Below are 17,282 nucleotides of genomic sequence, written 5' to 3'. Positions count from 1 at the left end.
TTCAATTAACTTAGCAGTCTCCTTATTCACTAAGGCCGAATTTAATACCTTTCACTTAGGGCTCCTGCAAGGTTCGAACTTTTTATGAACGGTGCAATGAAAAAGAATCAGGCACACACAATATTGAAATCAATAAAACAAAACATTTAATACAAGGTTATATTAAATGCAGTTATATTAAATGAGAAATACATAAATTTAACTCCTAAAATAAGATTATACATTTAACTTAGTTCTTCAGGTCAAAACATTCTTATTAAATTAGACTTCAAATCTTCAGATACAAAATTCATAGTTCTCTCAGTAACAAGGATTGTTCACGCTGATCAATACTACAGAATTTCTTGCTAAATAAATTTGCTGGTATCACTCAGTTACACTCTATATTTAACGCTTGGCAAGCACTTATAACATTATTAATGGTGGCAGTTATTGCTTCAAGGGGAATTATTTTCAACGTCTAACTTCGGCTAAATTCAGCGAAACGCCACAGTAAATGTTAGGATATTCAAGACGGAACTATCACTTAAACCTTTACACTGAAATAAAATAAAATAGGACTGTTCTTACCAGGATTAATCCTTAGTACATCAGATTCAATATGAGCACATATCAAACTTATATTCAGTTATTACTCCGATGGAACACTATTCAAAAGAATTCTTCAAGGAGGTAACTGAATTATTATTTATCGTGCTACACAATTCTTGACAGGCTTACTATAGGGCAGAATAATTATTCCAAGTTTACTACTGTATAGCAAGTTGAGCTTCATACAATCCTTCTTTAAAGCGATATAGGAATACGTAGTAATTCTAAAACTTAGTGGATTTATTCTGAATCTTCTATTAATCTTCCGGTCTTTTAGTTATCCTATTACAGCACTAATTTTCTGTTACTGCCACCGCTGACTTTACTCTCAGCTATCTATAAGTTTTCTCCTCGTCTCCGTACTTCTGATTGCTACTCCCTTGAATTCTCTGCCCTTCAGACTCCTTGTTTACTTTTACTTCTTGCCTATGCCTTCCTTCTTCCCGCTTCTAACTTGTTTACTCTGTCTAACTCATTAATTTCTCCTCTCCCAATTCTCGAAGCTCGCACGTTCTATTTTTTTTTCTATCTCCATGGCAACGATCAAAACAGAACGTAAGCATTAGCGTTACTTAAGGTTATACCTTTACACTGAGTAATGAAATATAATAATAAAAATATTATAGTTACTTAATTTCTCTTTCATTTTCATTTACAAATAATAATAATAAAATATATGTTACAGTTTATATAAGGTACATAAAAGTTACATACATAGAATTCCTCATAATATTATTGAAGGAATAAAGTAATAAGATAAATGTTATTTACTACAGAGTTCTTTCAATAGTATAATATACATTAAAATTATGTAATTAAATAATAACTGATAAAACTCAAGGCTAATACATGAATAATAAATCTTAAGCAAGGGACTAATAAATAATATTTAAACAAATCTTGCTTAGTATATGGTAGATTATGTTAAATGTGAATGAAGAATAAAAACATACAAAACAATTTCATTCACAGTTTAACAGTGGAACCCAGAATGTCATACAGCCAAAAAAGATCAACACAGAGCATGGGATATATTTTGTAGATATCCCACCACATCATCAAACCTTATAGCTTTCACGCGTGCTAGAGCCAAAGCACACTATGTGAGGCATCAAAGTCAAAAACAATCATGGATCCAATTTGCTACATCAATTAATCAAATGACCAATCCAAAAATTGTATAGGATAAAATCTGGAAAAAAAGGCAGATATAGAACACATTGTTTGTCTACGACCACAATGGAAGTGTTTTTGCTGATCCCAAAGCCATTGCAGGCACTGGGAGAAAATTTTGCCAGAATCTCAGCAACAGCTTCATATCCTCCTGAATTATTAATTCTGAAAGAACAGCAAGAGAAACAAAGGCAAATTTTTCTACCAGCATTCTTGAGCCATACAATCAGCCATTTGTTAAGGAAGAACTAAAAAGATCTCTCCTACTATCTCACCCTAGTGCAGTAGGGCCTGATGACATCCATTATGAAAGGATGAAACATCTACGATCATCTTCTATGGATCTCCTTCTCTTACTATACAATATGATACTTGCAGAGGAAGAGTTTCCAAATTCTTGGCATAAGTCAATTGTCATTGCTATCCTAAAACCAGGAAAAGATCCAACACAAGTAAATAATTATCGATCCATTGCTCTGACCAGCTGTCTTTGTAAGATACTAGAGAAAATGGTTAATGCCAGACTTCTCTGGTATTCAACAATCTTCTCTCCAATACACAATGTGGGTTCTGTAGACATCGCTCAACTTTAGACCTTTTGATTCTTTTAGAAACTTGTATAAAAGATGCATTTCTGAAGCAAGAACACCTTGTTTCATTTTATTTTGACACGGAAAAAGCTTATGACACAGCCTGAAGATATGGCATATTAAAAGACCTCTATGACCTGGGTCTTAAAGGACACCTTCCTGTATTAAAAACTTTCTTTCCAGGCAAATTTTCCAAGTCAGAGTGGGAGATACGTTATCTCGATCATATCATCAAGAACAGGGTGTTCCCCAAGGCTCTGTCTTAGATGTCACACTTTTCGCTGTTAAAATTAACTCAATCACCGAACAGTTTCCTCCCACTGTAGACAATGTTCTACATGTTGATGACTTCACAATTTACTGCCACTTCTGTAACATGAGGGTAATTGAAAGACAACTTCAGCAAGCAATTGATCATGTTTCTCTGTGGGCTCTTAGTAATGGGTTTAGGTTTTCAACAGAAAAAAGTGTCTATGTACACTTCTGTTGAAAATGCACTCTTCGCCCACTGAATTAAGAATTGAAAGAACTATTATTCCAGTAGCTACAGAAGCCAAATTCTTGGGACTGATCTTTGACAATAAGCTTACATTTCTAGCACACATTCGTCAACTAAGAGAAAAGTGCACGAGATCGTTGAACCTTCTTCGCACTCTATCCTCTACTGAGTGGAGTGCTGATCGAGAGCTTCATTGCTCAATCTTTATCGTGCACTTATACGTTCAAAGCTGGATTATGGGTCTCAAGTTATGGTTCTGCAATGTAGAGTAACCTATCATGGTTGGATTCCATCCATCATCAGGGTATTTTGGATAGCTACTGATGCCTTTCGCACATCACCCACTCAGAGTCTTTATGTTGAAGCAAATGAACCAGGTCTATCACTTCGATGGAAACAGTTCTCTTAATTATGCCCTAAAGATAAAATCTCTCCCAGATCATCCTACATGCACTTTTCTCTGCACTGGGAAGCTCAATACCACACACTTCAAACAGCCATACGTCCATTTGTTATAATTATTAAAGAGACTATGCAAGCTCTTGGTATAAATATTGACAACACTGCCTACATTAAACATAACATCATCTCTCCATGGCAGGTTTGCAAACCATCCTGCAACCTCTCACTTTGTCAGCTACAGAAATCTCATACTCCATCATCTGTCTACCTCCAGTTGTTTAATGCACACAGAGCAGCTCACTCTGATTTCTTTCCTATCTATACTGATGATTCAAGAACTAATACCTCTGTTGGCTATGCTATTGTGTTTCCTGACATTATTATCTCCAACCAGATCCCACCTGATTGCAGTAATTATACAGCAGAGTTACATGCCATTCAGCTTGCACTTGTTCATATATAAGAAAACTGCTACCAAAAGTGTATAATTTACAGAGACTCATTGAGCTCTTTACAGGCTGTCTCCTCTCCTATGCATAATCCACATCCAGTACTTTATGAGGTGTTACACCTGTTTCACAAAATGAAAATCCTTAAGGGAAATGAGGCTGCAGATGCAGCTGCTAAATCAGCTGAAACTTTCTCCACGTACTGTTTGACAGTACCATATACAGACTACAGACAGTTTATATGATCAAAGCTAATTGCTCAATGGCAGTCATGGCAGAGGCATTAACAAACAAATAAATTATATAACATTAAACCTGAAATCAAGCATTGGCATTCTAGTCAACGAATAAAGAGAAGAGAGGAAGTTGTTCTCACTAGGCTCCACATAGGTTAGAGTCATCTTACATATTCTTATTTACTGAGAGCTAATGACCCTCCCATGTGTGAAAAATGCAATAATCATCTCACTATTTATCATATATGGGTAGAGTGCCAGCACTTTGCATGAAGAGAGGAATGAAATTTTTGCCTACCTTGCCAGACCATATACACTCAGCAGATGCTGACAGACTTAGGCAGATTGTACAATGTTTTTAATTTTTTTACAAAGAATTAATTTATACAAACACATTTGATTGTAATTTTGATTATATGTAAATACTGTATTGCTTCACTTAACTTTTGTATGTATATATTACAAAATATGTAATGTTTTGTGATGTATATGTGCAGAAGTTGAGTATATTATTTATTAGGTTAATTTCTGACCAATCATATATTTCTGTAGCCTTGTATTACCTTGTTGTAATTTTGTTAATATGTAAATACTACACTGTTAAACTTAAGTTTTATGCATACATAATGTATAATAATTCCTCTTTAATTTTGTGCATTACTCTATAACATTTGTTGTAATCTTACTGTAGTAATCTTATATGTAGATACTGCATTCCTTGGCTTGGTGTTGTACATGCATTTTGTTTATTAACTTATATTGTTGTCTAATTATGTACTGCCTTAAATGCTGCAGTAATTTTGTTTATATATAGATACTGCATTTCCCATCTTAACTTTTGTGCATACATATTATTTACTAATTTTTTTTGACTAATTATCTATCTGTAGGATACCTTGTATATTTGTGTAACCTTCTTGTAATTTTGTTTATATGTAAATACCACATTGCCAAATTTTATTTTTATGCATGCATGTTGTATAATAATTCCTTTTTGCCTATTTATGTATGGCTGTAAAAACATCTATTATAATTTTAACTATATGTAGATACTGCATTCCTTGACTTTTACACGCATTTTATTTATTTAACTTGTATTGTTGACAATTTTTGTACTACTATAACCTTTAACCGTGTGTGTTGCTATGCCCTCTGCAGCAATTCTGTTTCTATGTAGATGCTGCTTTGTGTAACCTAATTTTTGTACAGGCATATTGTTTACAATTTTCTTTAACTGCTTATGTATAGTTGTAACCTTAGTATGACACAGTATGACCTTTGTAGTTTTTGTGCCAAATAAACTATGAATCAACCAACCAACCAACCCCATTCTAAGTATTTTTTTATTATTTTCTGTTTGTCTACATTATCAAAATAACAATAGCAACTATAGTTTTGTTTATTCATTTTGATTTAATTTAATTCATTTTTGTGTATAACTTTTTTTTCAGACTCCCATGTTCCTTTGTTACTCATGCCCTCCTAGGCTCTTACCTTGTTCAGTCAGAGATTGGAGATTATGACCCAGAAGAACATGCAAGCAACTACCTCTCAGATTTTCGCTTTGCACCTAACCAGACATCAGAGCTTGAGGCAAAAGTTTCAGAATTACACAGACAACATAAGTGAGTTAACAGTTTTAGCAGTTTTTAAAATAATTTTTATGATTTTGGTAAATTATTGGGTCAGTTAAATTTACTTCTGATCACTGCATATATCTTTTGCTAGCTGTGCACTTATCTGATATTTTATTCCATATTGTGAAATATAGGCATATAAGTATAGTAGTAAACATAACTATAAGTAATTAAGATGTGGAATTCACTTGGAAATAAATTATTTAATGAATATACTGAGACATATCTTGAAACATTGCCGAATGAACACGTTTGGTCATGTTTCAAGACCATTTTCAGTGCATGGAGAGGTAAAATGAAATAGAAAGCTTGCACTGTATTGAAAATTATAGTGCAGGTTATAATGCAGGATTAGTTACCTGGACTTTAACTATTGAATTCAAGCAAATTACACTGGAATTTTTATCAAATATTAAATTATTTAGCATAGTCACTAGGGTATTGAATAGGATAACTTACTAAAATTGGGAATGAGTTTTAGCCAATCATATTTGTTGTTTAGATTGGGTTAATGTATATGAGCTTTACCGCTTTCTTATACAATTATTGTAATACAGTCTTATGCCAATGAATTTTGTCCCTAGAAACTATATCATGACTGGCAAGACCCAATTTATCAGAATCTTGTAACTGAGTATTCAAGCAGATTGATCTGTCTGTCCATAATATGAGAGACTGTCCTGGATAGGAAAGAGTAGGATATTTATTGGAAATTTATTTTTCACTTGGTTAGACTATAATAAATTTAGTTTAATCCTTTATCCAAGTGTAAGCAAAACAAAGTTTGCGCCTGAAAATATCTTCAGGACTGAGGTAAGGTAGTGCAACACCAGGCAACTCCGAGCAAAGGTGGACCAAATCTGGGTCTGGTTAGTGGCCCTTCCCTTAATGCATAGCAGTATACATGTCCGCAAGGAGATTGTGTTTTGCATTATGGGAGATACTGAGAAAAAGGAGTGATGAGAGCTTGGTCCACCTTTATTCGGAGTTGCCTGGTGTTGCAATACCTTACCTCAGTCCTGAAGATATTTTCAGGCGCAAACTTTGTTTGCTTACACTTGGATAAAGGATTAAACTAAATTTATTATAGGATATTTATCCTTTAAGTGTGTAAGAATGACTTTAATTTATTTATTAACTGAATGGAAAGAGACTTGAAGATTTAATCTGGTGTTGAAGTTTGGTGAGCCTCTCAGTCAAACCTTTGACCTATGGAATTGAGACTCCAGAAATTTCTACCTGGTTTTCCATTTCAGTCATTTCTGACTGTAGGTGACTTTGTAGGCATTGCCCACAAAATGTTCCTGGTAAGATTTTTACAGGGTAGTTCACCATTGCTTTCCCCAACCCCTTCAATTTTATCCAGGCTCAGGACTGGCATATAGCTGGGACGTATTCATGACTGTAATCTATGTGTGTTCACAGGGCTGGTTTGCCTGCTCTGGGGGACAGGCAAACCTGAGTTTCTGAATGAAAAAACCCTCTACCTCCATATGAGACCGGCTAACTCACCTTTAGTCAAAAGAGACCAGATAAAGGTTCCTCATGTCACTGACGGGAATCGAACCCAGGTCTTTCCAACCAAAGGGCTTCGTCTGTACTGATTGACTATGGAGGCTCATCAGAAATTTCTTCTGAAGTATAACCAGGATGAAGGCCATAGTTATCTATGATTTTGGCAATGATACTGGAATGTAGCCATTAAAGGTGAAAGTATCTCCAAGAAAAGTTTTGTTTTTAAAGAGAAATCAGTGGAGCATAAGTTGTGTGCATGATGTACTAAAGTTGTGATAATGCCTAACTTCTGAAATGGATGATGATAAGAAGAAACATCAGTCAAGTATACCTCCCATTACTACTTTTTTTTATCTACAGGTAACTCTCATTATCCGTGTTTTTGCATATTTCATTTCTGTACATATGGATTATCACTGATCCACACATGTCTTGTTTCTTACTTCAATTTGTCTACTGTGTTCAGTGTCCATTTTGTGTCCTTACTGCCTTTTTTTTTTGTTATGTGCAGTATTTTCTTTATCTGTAAATATAAATATGAAGATCTGATTTAAGATGAAGGCAACCGATGTCTTTTGGTGCAAGTTTTGGGTGGTTTGACTGCTAACATTACTGGCGAGACTACAGCTGCAGATCATGTTGCCTCTGAAGAATTTCATGATCTCTTCAAAGCAAAGATAGCAGGAGGAGCTTACACACCAAAGCAGATGTTTGACCTAGATTAAACTGGCATGTTTTGGAAGTATATGCCCAGTCATATCTACATATCCATCAAAGCGAAGACAGTGTCTGGACTTAATGCTACCAAGGACTGCTGCACATTGCTTTGAAGGCAGTGCTTCCAAAAATTACAAAATAAGACTTCTCACCTCTCATAACGTATCACTCAGAAAATCCATGATCATTGAAGGGTAAGCAAGATTGCCTGTTGTTTGGGAGTGAATAAGGACTGGATTACATAACAGATTTTCAGGAAATATTTTTCAGGAGAGTTGCACATATTAATCTCGAAAAGAAAGAACTGCTTTAATAGCTATTGGTTTTATACATACTGAATATTTTATTTATGCTTTCATGCCTTGCATGAAAAATAGATGCATTTTTGATCAGATTAATGTTGAAGGATTGGAATTTCGTTTATTTGGGAACACAACCTCTGTTATAAGTGCCTCTGTAGTGCAATTGGAAGAATGGTTGTGTGTTTCACCCTTCGATTGGAAAAGGCCTAAGTTTGATTCTCGTTGTGATGGGAGGAATCTTAATATGGATTTTTTCAATTGAAGTTGAGTTAACTGATCTCATATGGAGGTAGCAGGGTTTTTTCTCCCAGAAACTCGTTTTTTTATCCCGCATATAGACATATTGGCCTTCAGAATACATGCAGTTTGCAGACAAAAAAAAAATACTAGTGGTAGGCAGTAGATGGCATTGGTGTAGATCAGGGTTTCCCAAATTGTGTTTCGCAGAACACTGATGTTCTGCAGAAAGTGAATAAGTGTTCCGTGATGTCAGTGACCAAGCTGTGTATTTTTAAATATGGAAGTAATTCAGGAAAGGGAATACCGCTGTTTATGACTGGTCATAAAAATTGCCTGCAAGCCGATTACAACAATGGGCAGCATATCCGTTGTTCTCAAAACCGAAATAATATTTGTGTTGCAAATGGTAGTGACTAATCAGCAAGGAAATATAAAGAAAATTTTTCCACTGAAATTGAAGATCAAGGTAATCTGTATCCGGTTCTCAAATCTAGTAATACTGAATACTTTCTTTGCAAGTTCGTATTGTAGGGTGAAAGTTTCGAAACCGTAGTGCCATGATTTTTTAAAAGTATTATGCCTACAGATTTAAATTTTAATATGAATAAGAGACAAGGGACTTTGTTTAATTTTGGTGTTAAGAAATCTCTTATTGAAGGTGTTTGTGATGCAACAGATAGTGATTCATCCACCTCTAGCATACAAAGCAATCTCCAGGATGTACAAAAGGAGGGGAAAACTACCAGCACACAGGAGAAAAAGTCTGCATTCACTTGTAAGTACTTATAATAATATTATAAATTTTTGGTGATTAGAATGGGATATGTCAATGAAAATCAGCACAAATTAATTTAATGATGTTGGCCTGAGGAAACTACAATATGCCACAAGATTTCATTAGTCCAGTGATTGATAACTGATTTAAATGTAATTTTATATTTGTCAGCATGTCACACCATATCCATAAGTGTACTAATGTTCTTTACGATTATGCCATAATTAATTATTAATACGTTACAAAATAACCAAGGTGTTCTGTGAAAATTTTCAGGATTTGTGAAGTGTTCTGTTGTAGGAAAAATCTGGGAAACACTGGTGTAGATGATAATGGGAGTGGTAGTTCAGTATAGTTGGTGGATTAAGTAGTGGAGGCAGAGAGTTGTGAAGTGGGTGTCCTCCCTCGATGAGCCTTTGGATTCCTTGGAGGTATCATGAAATAATAATAATAATAATAAGCATCCCTTTTATGCATTTTAGATATATGCAGCAATTCTCAAGAATGCAACCTCTCTGTATACTGAAAACTGAAGAGCCAGCATGTTGAGAATAAACATCCAGGAACGAAGGCACTTATTGATTTCTATTTCAAGAGTAAATTAATGGATGTCATCAAGGATAATGTAAGGGCAATGGACAAGATTTGGAAAAGTAAATCAGTGAGTCTTCCCATAAAGCTGAGACTATTGGAAACATGAATATTCACAAGCGTTGTCTATGGGTATGAGATGCTGTGAGATGAATATCAGCTTTTAAAAGAACATATTATAGCAAGATTTTGTGAATTGGCTGGATGTCAAAGTAACAGATCAAGAACTGTATAGCAAAGTAAACTGAAAGAGAATCCAGTGCAGAAAATAACTTGAAGGATACTAAAGCTTTATGGACATATCTGCAGAATAGATTAGAAAGATCAAAGCCTTGATGCTTGGTACAGTGGACAGTATAAACAGAAGAGGACAGCCAAGTCAAGAGTGGATAGATATTGGAGTGGTGTGTAAGGAGAGAGAGTATAAAGTGCTCTGTTCTTGCAAGTTGGTCTACTATGGACAGACAGGAAAATCAGTCCACATTGTCATGGAAAAACACAAAAATTACATCTGTGATAAATTATGCCAAGAAATTATATTCTTCGTTTAATCCTTTATCCAAGCATAAGCAGATCTGCTGACTATGGTCATTCAGGCCCTGCGTATCATGCTTTAGATACTGCTCATAGTGGAATTTTGGAAGCTATTGAGGCTTCAGAAGTGATATGATTGTGCCAGGAAAGGATTGGAGTAAGAGTCAGTCTAAGAATAGAGATTTGATCTTGATTTGGGTTTCCCCCAAACCTCTCCATGGAATGAGTCGAAATGTGAGTTACATATGTCAGGAGATCTTCTGGATCTAGATTGGTGAAATCCATGGTGGTTACTAATTAGTAGTTCTGAAGGTGTTGAAGGAGCTGACTGTTGCTGATTTAGCTTTCTCCATTCCTTTAGACAAAACTGATGCAAGAGCAACAAGTTGATTATCTCCTTTTTTGGGGAAACTTGTTATATATGTGTTTTCTTCCATATTAGCAAAACAGTTAGCAAGCTCTCTTACCCCCCCCCCCACCTCACTGGTTATATCACTTCCTCTATAAAAAAAACTATCATCATCATCATCATCAAATTCCTGACATGTACCCTCAAGGGATGTGCAGGATATGATAGAACTACATGAAAAATTTACATCATTACTAACTTCCTATCTACAATTTTCCTCCAAATCAGTCTGTTACTTGTCAAGACTCCAACATTATCAAATCTTATATTTCTATCATCTAATAAATCAATCCACCTATATATTGGTCTTCCTCTGGGTCGTTTTGCTGCCAACCTGGCAGAGAACACTTGTTTTGCTAATCTTTCTTCGCCCATTCTGTTTAAGTGACCATACCACCTGAGATTAGCTCTGCTAACGCATTCCTGGATGCTGACAATGTCAAGTTCTTTCCTAATATCCTGGTTTTTAATATGATATTGCCATTGATGCCATCTGTTCACGCCTCTAATCTTTCTCAGGACTCTCATATCTGCGGTCTCTAGTCTTTGGTCAAGTGTTTTACTTCTCACCCAGCTCTCAGATCCATAAGTTTAAAACTAGTTTGAACACTGTCTTGTATACCGCTAATTTAGTGTTCCGACTAATTTCTCTCTTATTCCATATGAATTTATTCAATTAACTTCCTATTATACCAGCTTTGTTGATTCTGTTGTCTATTTCCATATTTAATTTACCATCTTCAGTAAAAATCGTGCCTAAGTAGCTGAAATGTTTTACTTCTCACCCAGCTCTCAGATCCATAAGTTTAAAACTAGTTTGAACACTGTCTTGTATACCGCTAATTTAGTGTTCCGACTAATTTCTCTCTTATTCCATATGAATTTATTCAATTAACTTCCTATCATACCAGCTTTGTTGATTCTGTTGTCTATTTCCATATTTAATTTACCATCTTCAGTAAAAATCGTGCCTAAGTAGCTGAAATGTTTTACTTGTTCCACAGTTCCCTGTTCACAACACATTTGACATTTTCAACGATTCTACCTATTTTCATCTTTGTCTTCTTAATGCTGACCTTTATACCATACCTATTACAACAGTTATTCAATTTAGTCAGGGAATCTTGTAAACTTGTAGCGGATTTATTTAGAAATATAACATCGTCTGCATAAAGCAAAGAGCTGACATTAACATCTCCAATTCTGATATCATGTTTAATACCACTTTCCTTCATAATGTGATCCATATAGATAATGAATAAGAGAGGGGATAATGTACATCCTTGTCTCACACCAGATTTAACATTAAACCATCTTCCTGTACTTCCTTCAATTCTAACTACTGACTTACAACTCAAATAAAGACTAAGTATTGCTTGATATAATGTCCCATTAACACCGTATAACTGTAGTGTATTGAATAACTTCTCTCTTGGCACCTTGTCATATGCCTTTTCCAGATCGACAAAACTTAAATACAGATCTTTGTTATATTTCCGTGCTTTCTCAACTATTTCTCGTAAAGTGAAGATCTGATCTTGACAGCCTCTATTTGGCCTGAATCCAGCTTGTGTTTCACCAAGCTTTTCTTCCACAATTCTTCTCAACTGTTTCTCAAGTATACTTGCATAGATCTTGCCAGGAACACTCAGTAGGGAAATACCTCTGTAATCTCACTTTCAGTTTTATTTCCCTTTTTATATATGGGTACTATTAGAGCTCTACTCCAATCATCAGGAATTCGTCCCTCTGTCCAGGCTTTCTGAACTATGCAGTGCAGCCACTGTAAGACTTTGATACCACCATACTTCAACATTTCTGGTCGAATATCATCAACTCCTGGCCTTTCCACATTTGAAGCCTTTAATGGCTTTTCTACTTCAAATATAGATATGTGACTGTATGCCTGTTACTTCATACTTCAAGGATATCTTTTTCTCCCATTTTCACGTCACCTTTATTATCCCTAACTCCTTTTACAGCACTCTTTCCTCAATTTCTAAGCTTCTTCAACAACCTCCAGAATATCTTACCACCTTCTTGATATTTTTTTTCTATGTTCTTGCCAAAGTCCTCCCATGACTTTTGTTTAGCTAGTTTTACACAGTGTTTCGCCTTCTTACATTTGTCTCTGTATTCTCTAAGAGCACAAGCTGACTTATTTGCCAGGAACTTTTGATATGTTTTCTTCTTTTCCTTCACTGCCTCTTTAACTTCCTGTGTCCATCAAGGAGTTCTGATTTTTTTATCCTTGCAGAAAACCTCGCCACTGAATCTCCAAGGTTTGGTTCCTGTTCTCAAACAGAGTTTGAGAACAGGAACCAAATTTTTTTTTCAATAATCTTTGTGTATTTTAGTCTACAGTTCACATCTGAGAGCTGCTCAACTTTTATTTGCTTTAAAACTTTCTTACATGTTATTGTTTTCAGTATGAAATTCAATTTTATCCTGCTCAAGACTAAATAGTGATCACTTCCAATTGCAGATCCTCTGTACACTCTGGTGTCCTGCACCAGGGAGAAAACATCACTGTCAACAATAACGTAGTCAATGAGACTTTTCTTATTCCTTGCCTCTTCTCTCCATGTGAATTTGTGCATTTTTTATGTTGGAACATGGTGTTAGTAATAACCTTATAAAAAACTATCCGTTTTAAATTTAAGTTTAACTTTAACTTTAAATAATATAGATATTTTGCTTAGTTTTGATATCACCACACTGTTCATCACTATTCTCTGAAATGACACCTTATCACATTTATAAAGAAAGTTTTTCCTCCTGATATTACTGATCCATTCTGGATATTTCTCTTGGAAGCACAAAATATATAAATAGATGGAGAGTATCTCAATGGGTCCTCCCCCCCCCCTCTCGCTCTCATTGCAAATTTTTTTTTATGGAATATTTTGAAAAACAAGTTCTTGACTTAGCCCCTCTCAAACCTTCTATCTGGTTAAGATATGTGAATGATGTGTTCTTCATTTGGCTTCACAGCCCAGGTTCATTAGCCGCTTTCCTCTCTCACCTCAATAGTCTTGTCTGTGAAAATACTAGTGGTGTTGGTGGTTGTGGGCAGTAGATGGTGCTGGTTATAGATGATGTGGTTTGTGTAGTTGGATTGAGTGGTAGAGATGAAGAGCTGTCGAGTAGGTGCCCTCCCTCAATCAGTCTTTGGACTTCTTGGAGGTGTCACGTAATAATAATAATAGTCTTCACCCTAGAATCCAGTTTGCCATGGAAAAAGAAACTAATAATAGTTTAGCCTTTCTTGACATCTTGGTAACATGCCTATCCAATGGTAACCTGTCCTTTTCAGTATACAGGAAGCTCACCCACTGGCAGATAATTCACAAACTTTTGCATCATCCCCTCTCCTCTCAACAATATGGTATCATTAAAACACTATCCAATAGAGTCTATAACCTTTATTCCAGCGAGTCTCCTCTTATAGCGGAACTTAATCACATACATCAAACGTTCATATTTAATGGCTACAGTTTCCATTTCCACAGTATGAAAAAAAAAAAAAAAAAAAAATCAATCCTTCCCCCAATTCTCGATGTCTTCAGAAAGATTTTAGTGATGCTATCATCATTCCCAATGTCTGAGGCACTTCAGAAAAATAGCCAAAGCTTTATGCCTTGAGTATATAAAATGCTTTTTTCCTGCAAGTTGATGTACTGTGTGCAGTAAGATCAACCAACATCTGCAGTCATGATGGTCAATCAGGCTTTTATGACCATGCCTTAACTACAACTTATAGAATCAATTGGAAAAATACCACCATGCTCCATCGCAACAAATTTAGAAGAGAAAGACTATTTTTGGAATCGGCAGTTACTCTCAAAAATGAGCCTAATTTAAATAAATGTGGTTGCATTAAACTTCCCAAAATATGGGAAACACTAATACTTTGAGATGCCAGTTTATATCCTAGGCTGCTAACAGGTGCCCACAGAGGATGTCCACCTAGTTAGGGCTCTAGTCTTTTATCCACATGTTTCACTTAGTTTTATGTTATCTTTGTGTGGGTTATGTCTCATATTGTACTCCCTGATGATGTGAAGGTCTCAGTGAATAAGGTGAAATATTGGAAGAATTAAATAATATTTTTAATACTTTTTCAATGCTGTTTCACACCATTAAGCCTCTAACATGAAGTTCAATGATCTTTTTTTCATATTCACTACCTTCAAAGAAACCATTAAAACAGAATGAGCTTAAAAATATATATATTGCAATGCAACAAAAAAAAAAAAAGATCTAAATAAATAGAGTTATGATACTAATCATAGGAGTTGGCACATTAAATTGTCTTTATCCTCTACTATAGAATAAACATTAGAAACTAATTCTAGGCAATGCATTAAAGATATGCCTAAGTCTCAAGCATCTAATGTCCAGAACACCAGCAAAGTTAAATTATTGGAAGTTTTTTCAATTGGTTATACTATAAATTAAAGATACCAAGAAATTGTATACTTGGTTTAATCCAAGTGTAAGCAAACAAATTTTGCACCTGAAGTATTTTTGTGTATGAAAGTATGACTTCTGCATTACTTCAACCTTAGTATCACCTCTAGGTCTGGCTCCCACTGATGAGACCTCAATAAAGGTTGAAACCAGTCTGGGTAGTGACCCTTCCCCCATAATGCATAACATAATACATGTCTATAAGGATATGTGCTTTGCATTATAGGATACTAAGGAAAATAATGTGAAGATGTGAAGTCATTATCTTTTATATACGAGCTCCCACAGTCCTGAAAATACTTCAGACGCAAACTTTGTTTGCTTACACTTAGATAAAGGATTAAACCAAGTATACAATTTCATGGTATCTTTAATTTACAGTTAAATTAATTAGAAAATTTGAAGCATTAAAAGAAGAACAACGAAAGTCATCCAAACCTAAATATCAGCTTCCTCTCCATAAGATTATAATTAATAAATCTGGGAACCATCTATCAAATGTTGAAAAAGATATTCTAAGTAAAAGATTTAACTTTGCGTTATCTCTGTGATCAATTCCTAATGAACTCTTACCTGCAAAAATAGAAAAAAAGCAACTTCATTCTTTCCTTCTCAATAAGCTAATCTACTTTGAATAGAATTCATCTTCACAGTTAACCAATCAAAACCTCCTTGGAGTAATAATTATAATAATATTGATATTATAATTCTCCCAGTTGATAAAGGAAATGCAACTATTATCTTAGATACTTAAGGATATAACAACAAAATGTTACAATTACTGCAGACAGATACTTATTTCATTCTTGAAAGAGATCCAACTCATGAATTCCAGAACTATACTAACAATCTCCTCTGGACCACTATGGAATTTCCTTGAGATTTAAGATTATCTCTACATTCACTTCATTCCTCTCATTCTTCGACTATATGGTGTCCCTAAAATACATAAGGGAAAACACTCTGGTAAGACCCATTGTGAAAGGCATTGACTTGCCCAAGTTTTAATTTGGCCAAAGTTTTAAAAGGTTTAACATGTTCAACCACCTCATTCATCAAGAATTCTGAACATTTCATTTAGATTATTAAAGACATGCATCTTCAAAAGATGAAATTATGGCCAGTTTTAACATGATTTCTCCTCTTTGCTAATGTGCCCATAGAAAAGGTAATAGTTCTTTTAAAAAATAAGTTATGTCACTCCTGACCCATTGCATAAATTCTGGTTATCTCCTATTTAAAAACACTATTCACAAACAGAACTTTCACTTGGCCATGGGCAAATTGGCAAATGTATAATTAGAAGCCTTTGAAAAAAAAAAAAAACATTAATTCCTTACCATTGAAACCAATATTATGGAAAAATTATATAGATCACATTTTTTTTTTTTTAATTTGGAGCCACTGTCCAGAAATCCTCCAACTGTTTGCAGCAAAGTGGGATCCCAAATGTTTGAATGCTGACCAAAAGAGAGAGAGAGAGAGAGAACATATGCTGTCATCTCAAGAGATTTTGAGAAATCACGCGTAAATTTTTTGGCTTTTATTGTGACTGTTGATGAAACATGGCTTCATCACTCTGACCCAGAGACAAAACAACAATCAGTGGAGTGGAGACACGAAGATTCCCCATAGCTAAACCCAAAAGTCAGCAGGAAAGGTTCTTGCCACTGTCTTTTGGGATGTGGATGGTTACCAATTATTCAACAGCTCTGAAGGAACTGTAGGAAAAATGCTGCAGGAAACTGAGCAGAGGCATGTTGCTTTTGCAGGACAATGCACCTGCTCACACTGCTCATGAAACCCAACAGACATTACATGGGCTTTCAGTGTCTGCCTCGCCAACCTATTCATTAGACCTGGCCCCATCTGACTATTTCCTTTTCTCAAGTGTAAAGAAACATGTGAAAGGAACAAAATTTACCACAGATGATGAAGTCATATCTGTAGCTGAGGACTGGTTTGTGCAACGAGGGAAAGACTTTTTTTTCTCAGAGAATTGCAAATGATGCATCAATATCGTAACAAGTGTATAACACTTCATGGGGAATATGTAGAATAATGTACAATTTAAGTGGTTCTAACACAATTCCTTCATGGAATTGTGTTAGAACTACTGTTATCTGAGCTGTTATCACCATGAATTTCA

The 17,282-nt window shown here is 35.1% G+C and overlaps 1 protein-coding gene across 2 annotated transcripts in view; it reads left to right on the top strand.

Annotated features, from left to right (window-relative positions):
* cora (erythrocyte membrane protein band 4.1 like coracle) overlaps window positions 1-17,282 on the top strand; it is a 316,104-nt gene that overhangs the window by 129,256 nt on the left and 169,566 nt on the right. For both annotated transcript variants that reach the window (XM_090410709.1, XM_090410707.1), the window contains exon 7: window positions 5,392-5,565. In XM_090410709.1, the coding sequence (XP_090266835.1) occupies window positions 5,392-5,565 (174 nt within the window). The remainder of the gene's footprint in view (window positions 1-5,391; window positions 5,566-17,282) is intronic.

Source organism: Typopeltis vanoorti, chromosome 20, assembly GCF_054136105.1.
Source record: "Typopeltis vanoorti isolate ZY-2024b chromosome 20, IOZ_Tvanoo_1.0, whole genome shotgun sequence".
Taxonomy (NCBI): Eukaryota; Metazoa; Arthropoda; class Arachnida; order Uropygi; family Thelyphonidae; genus Typopeltis; species Typopeltis vanoorti.
Note: the sequence above shows the minus strand (reverse complement) of the source record. Positions and strands in the feature narration are given on the sequence as shown.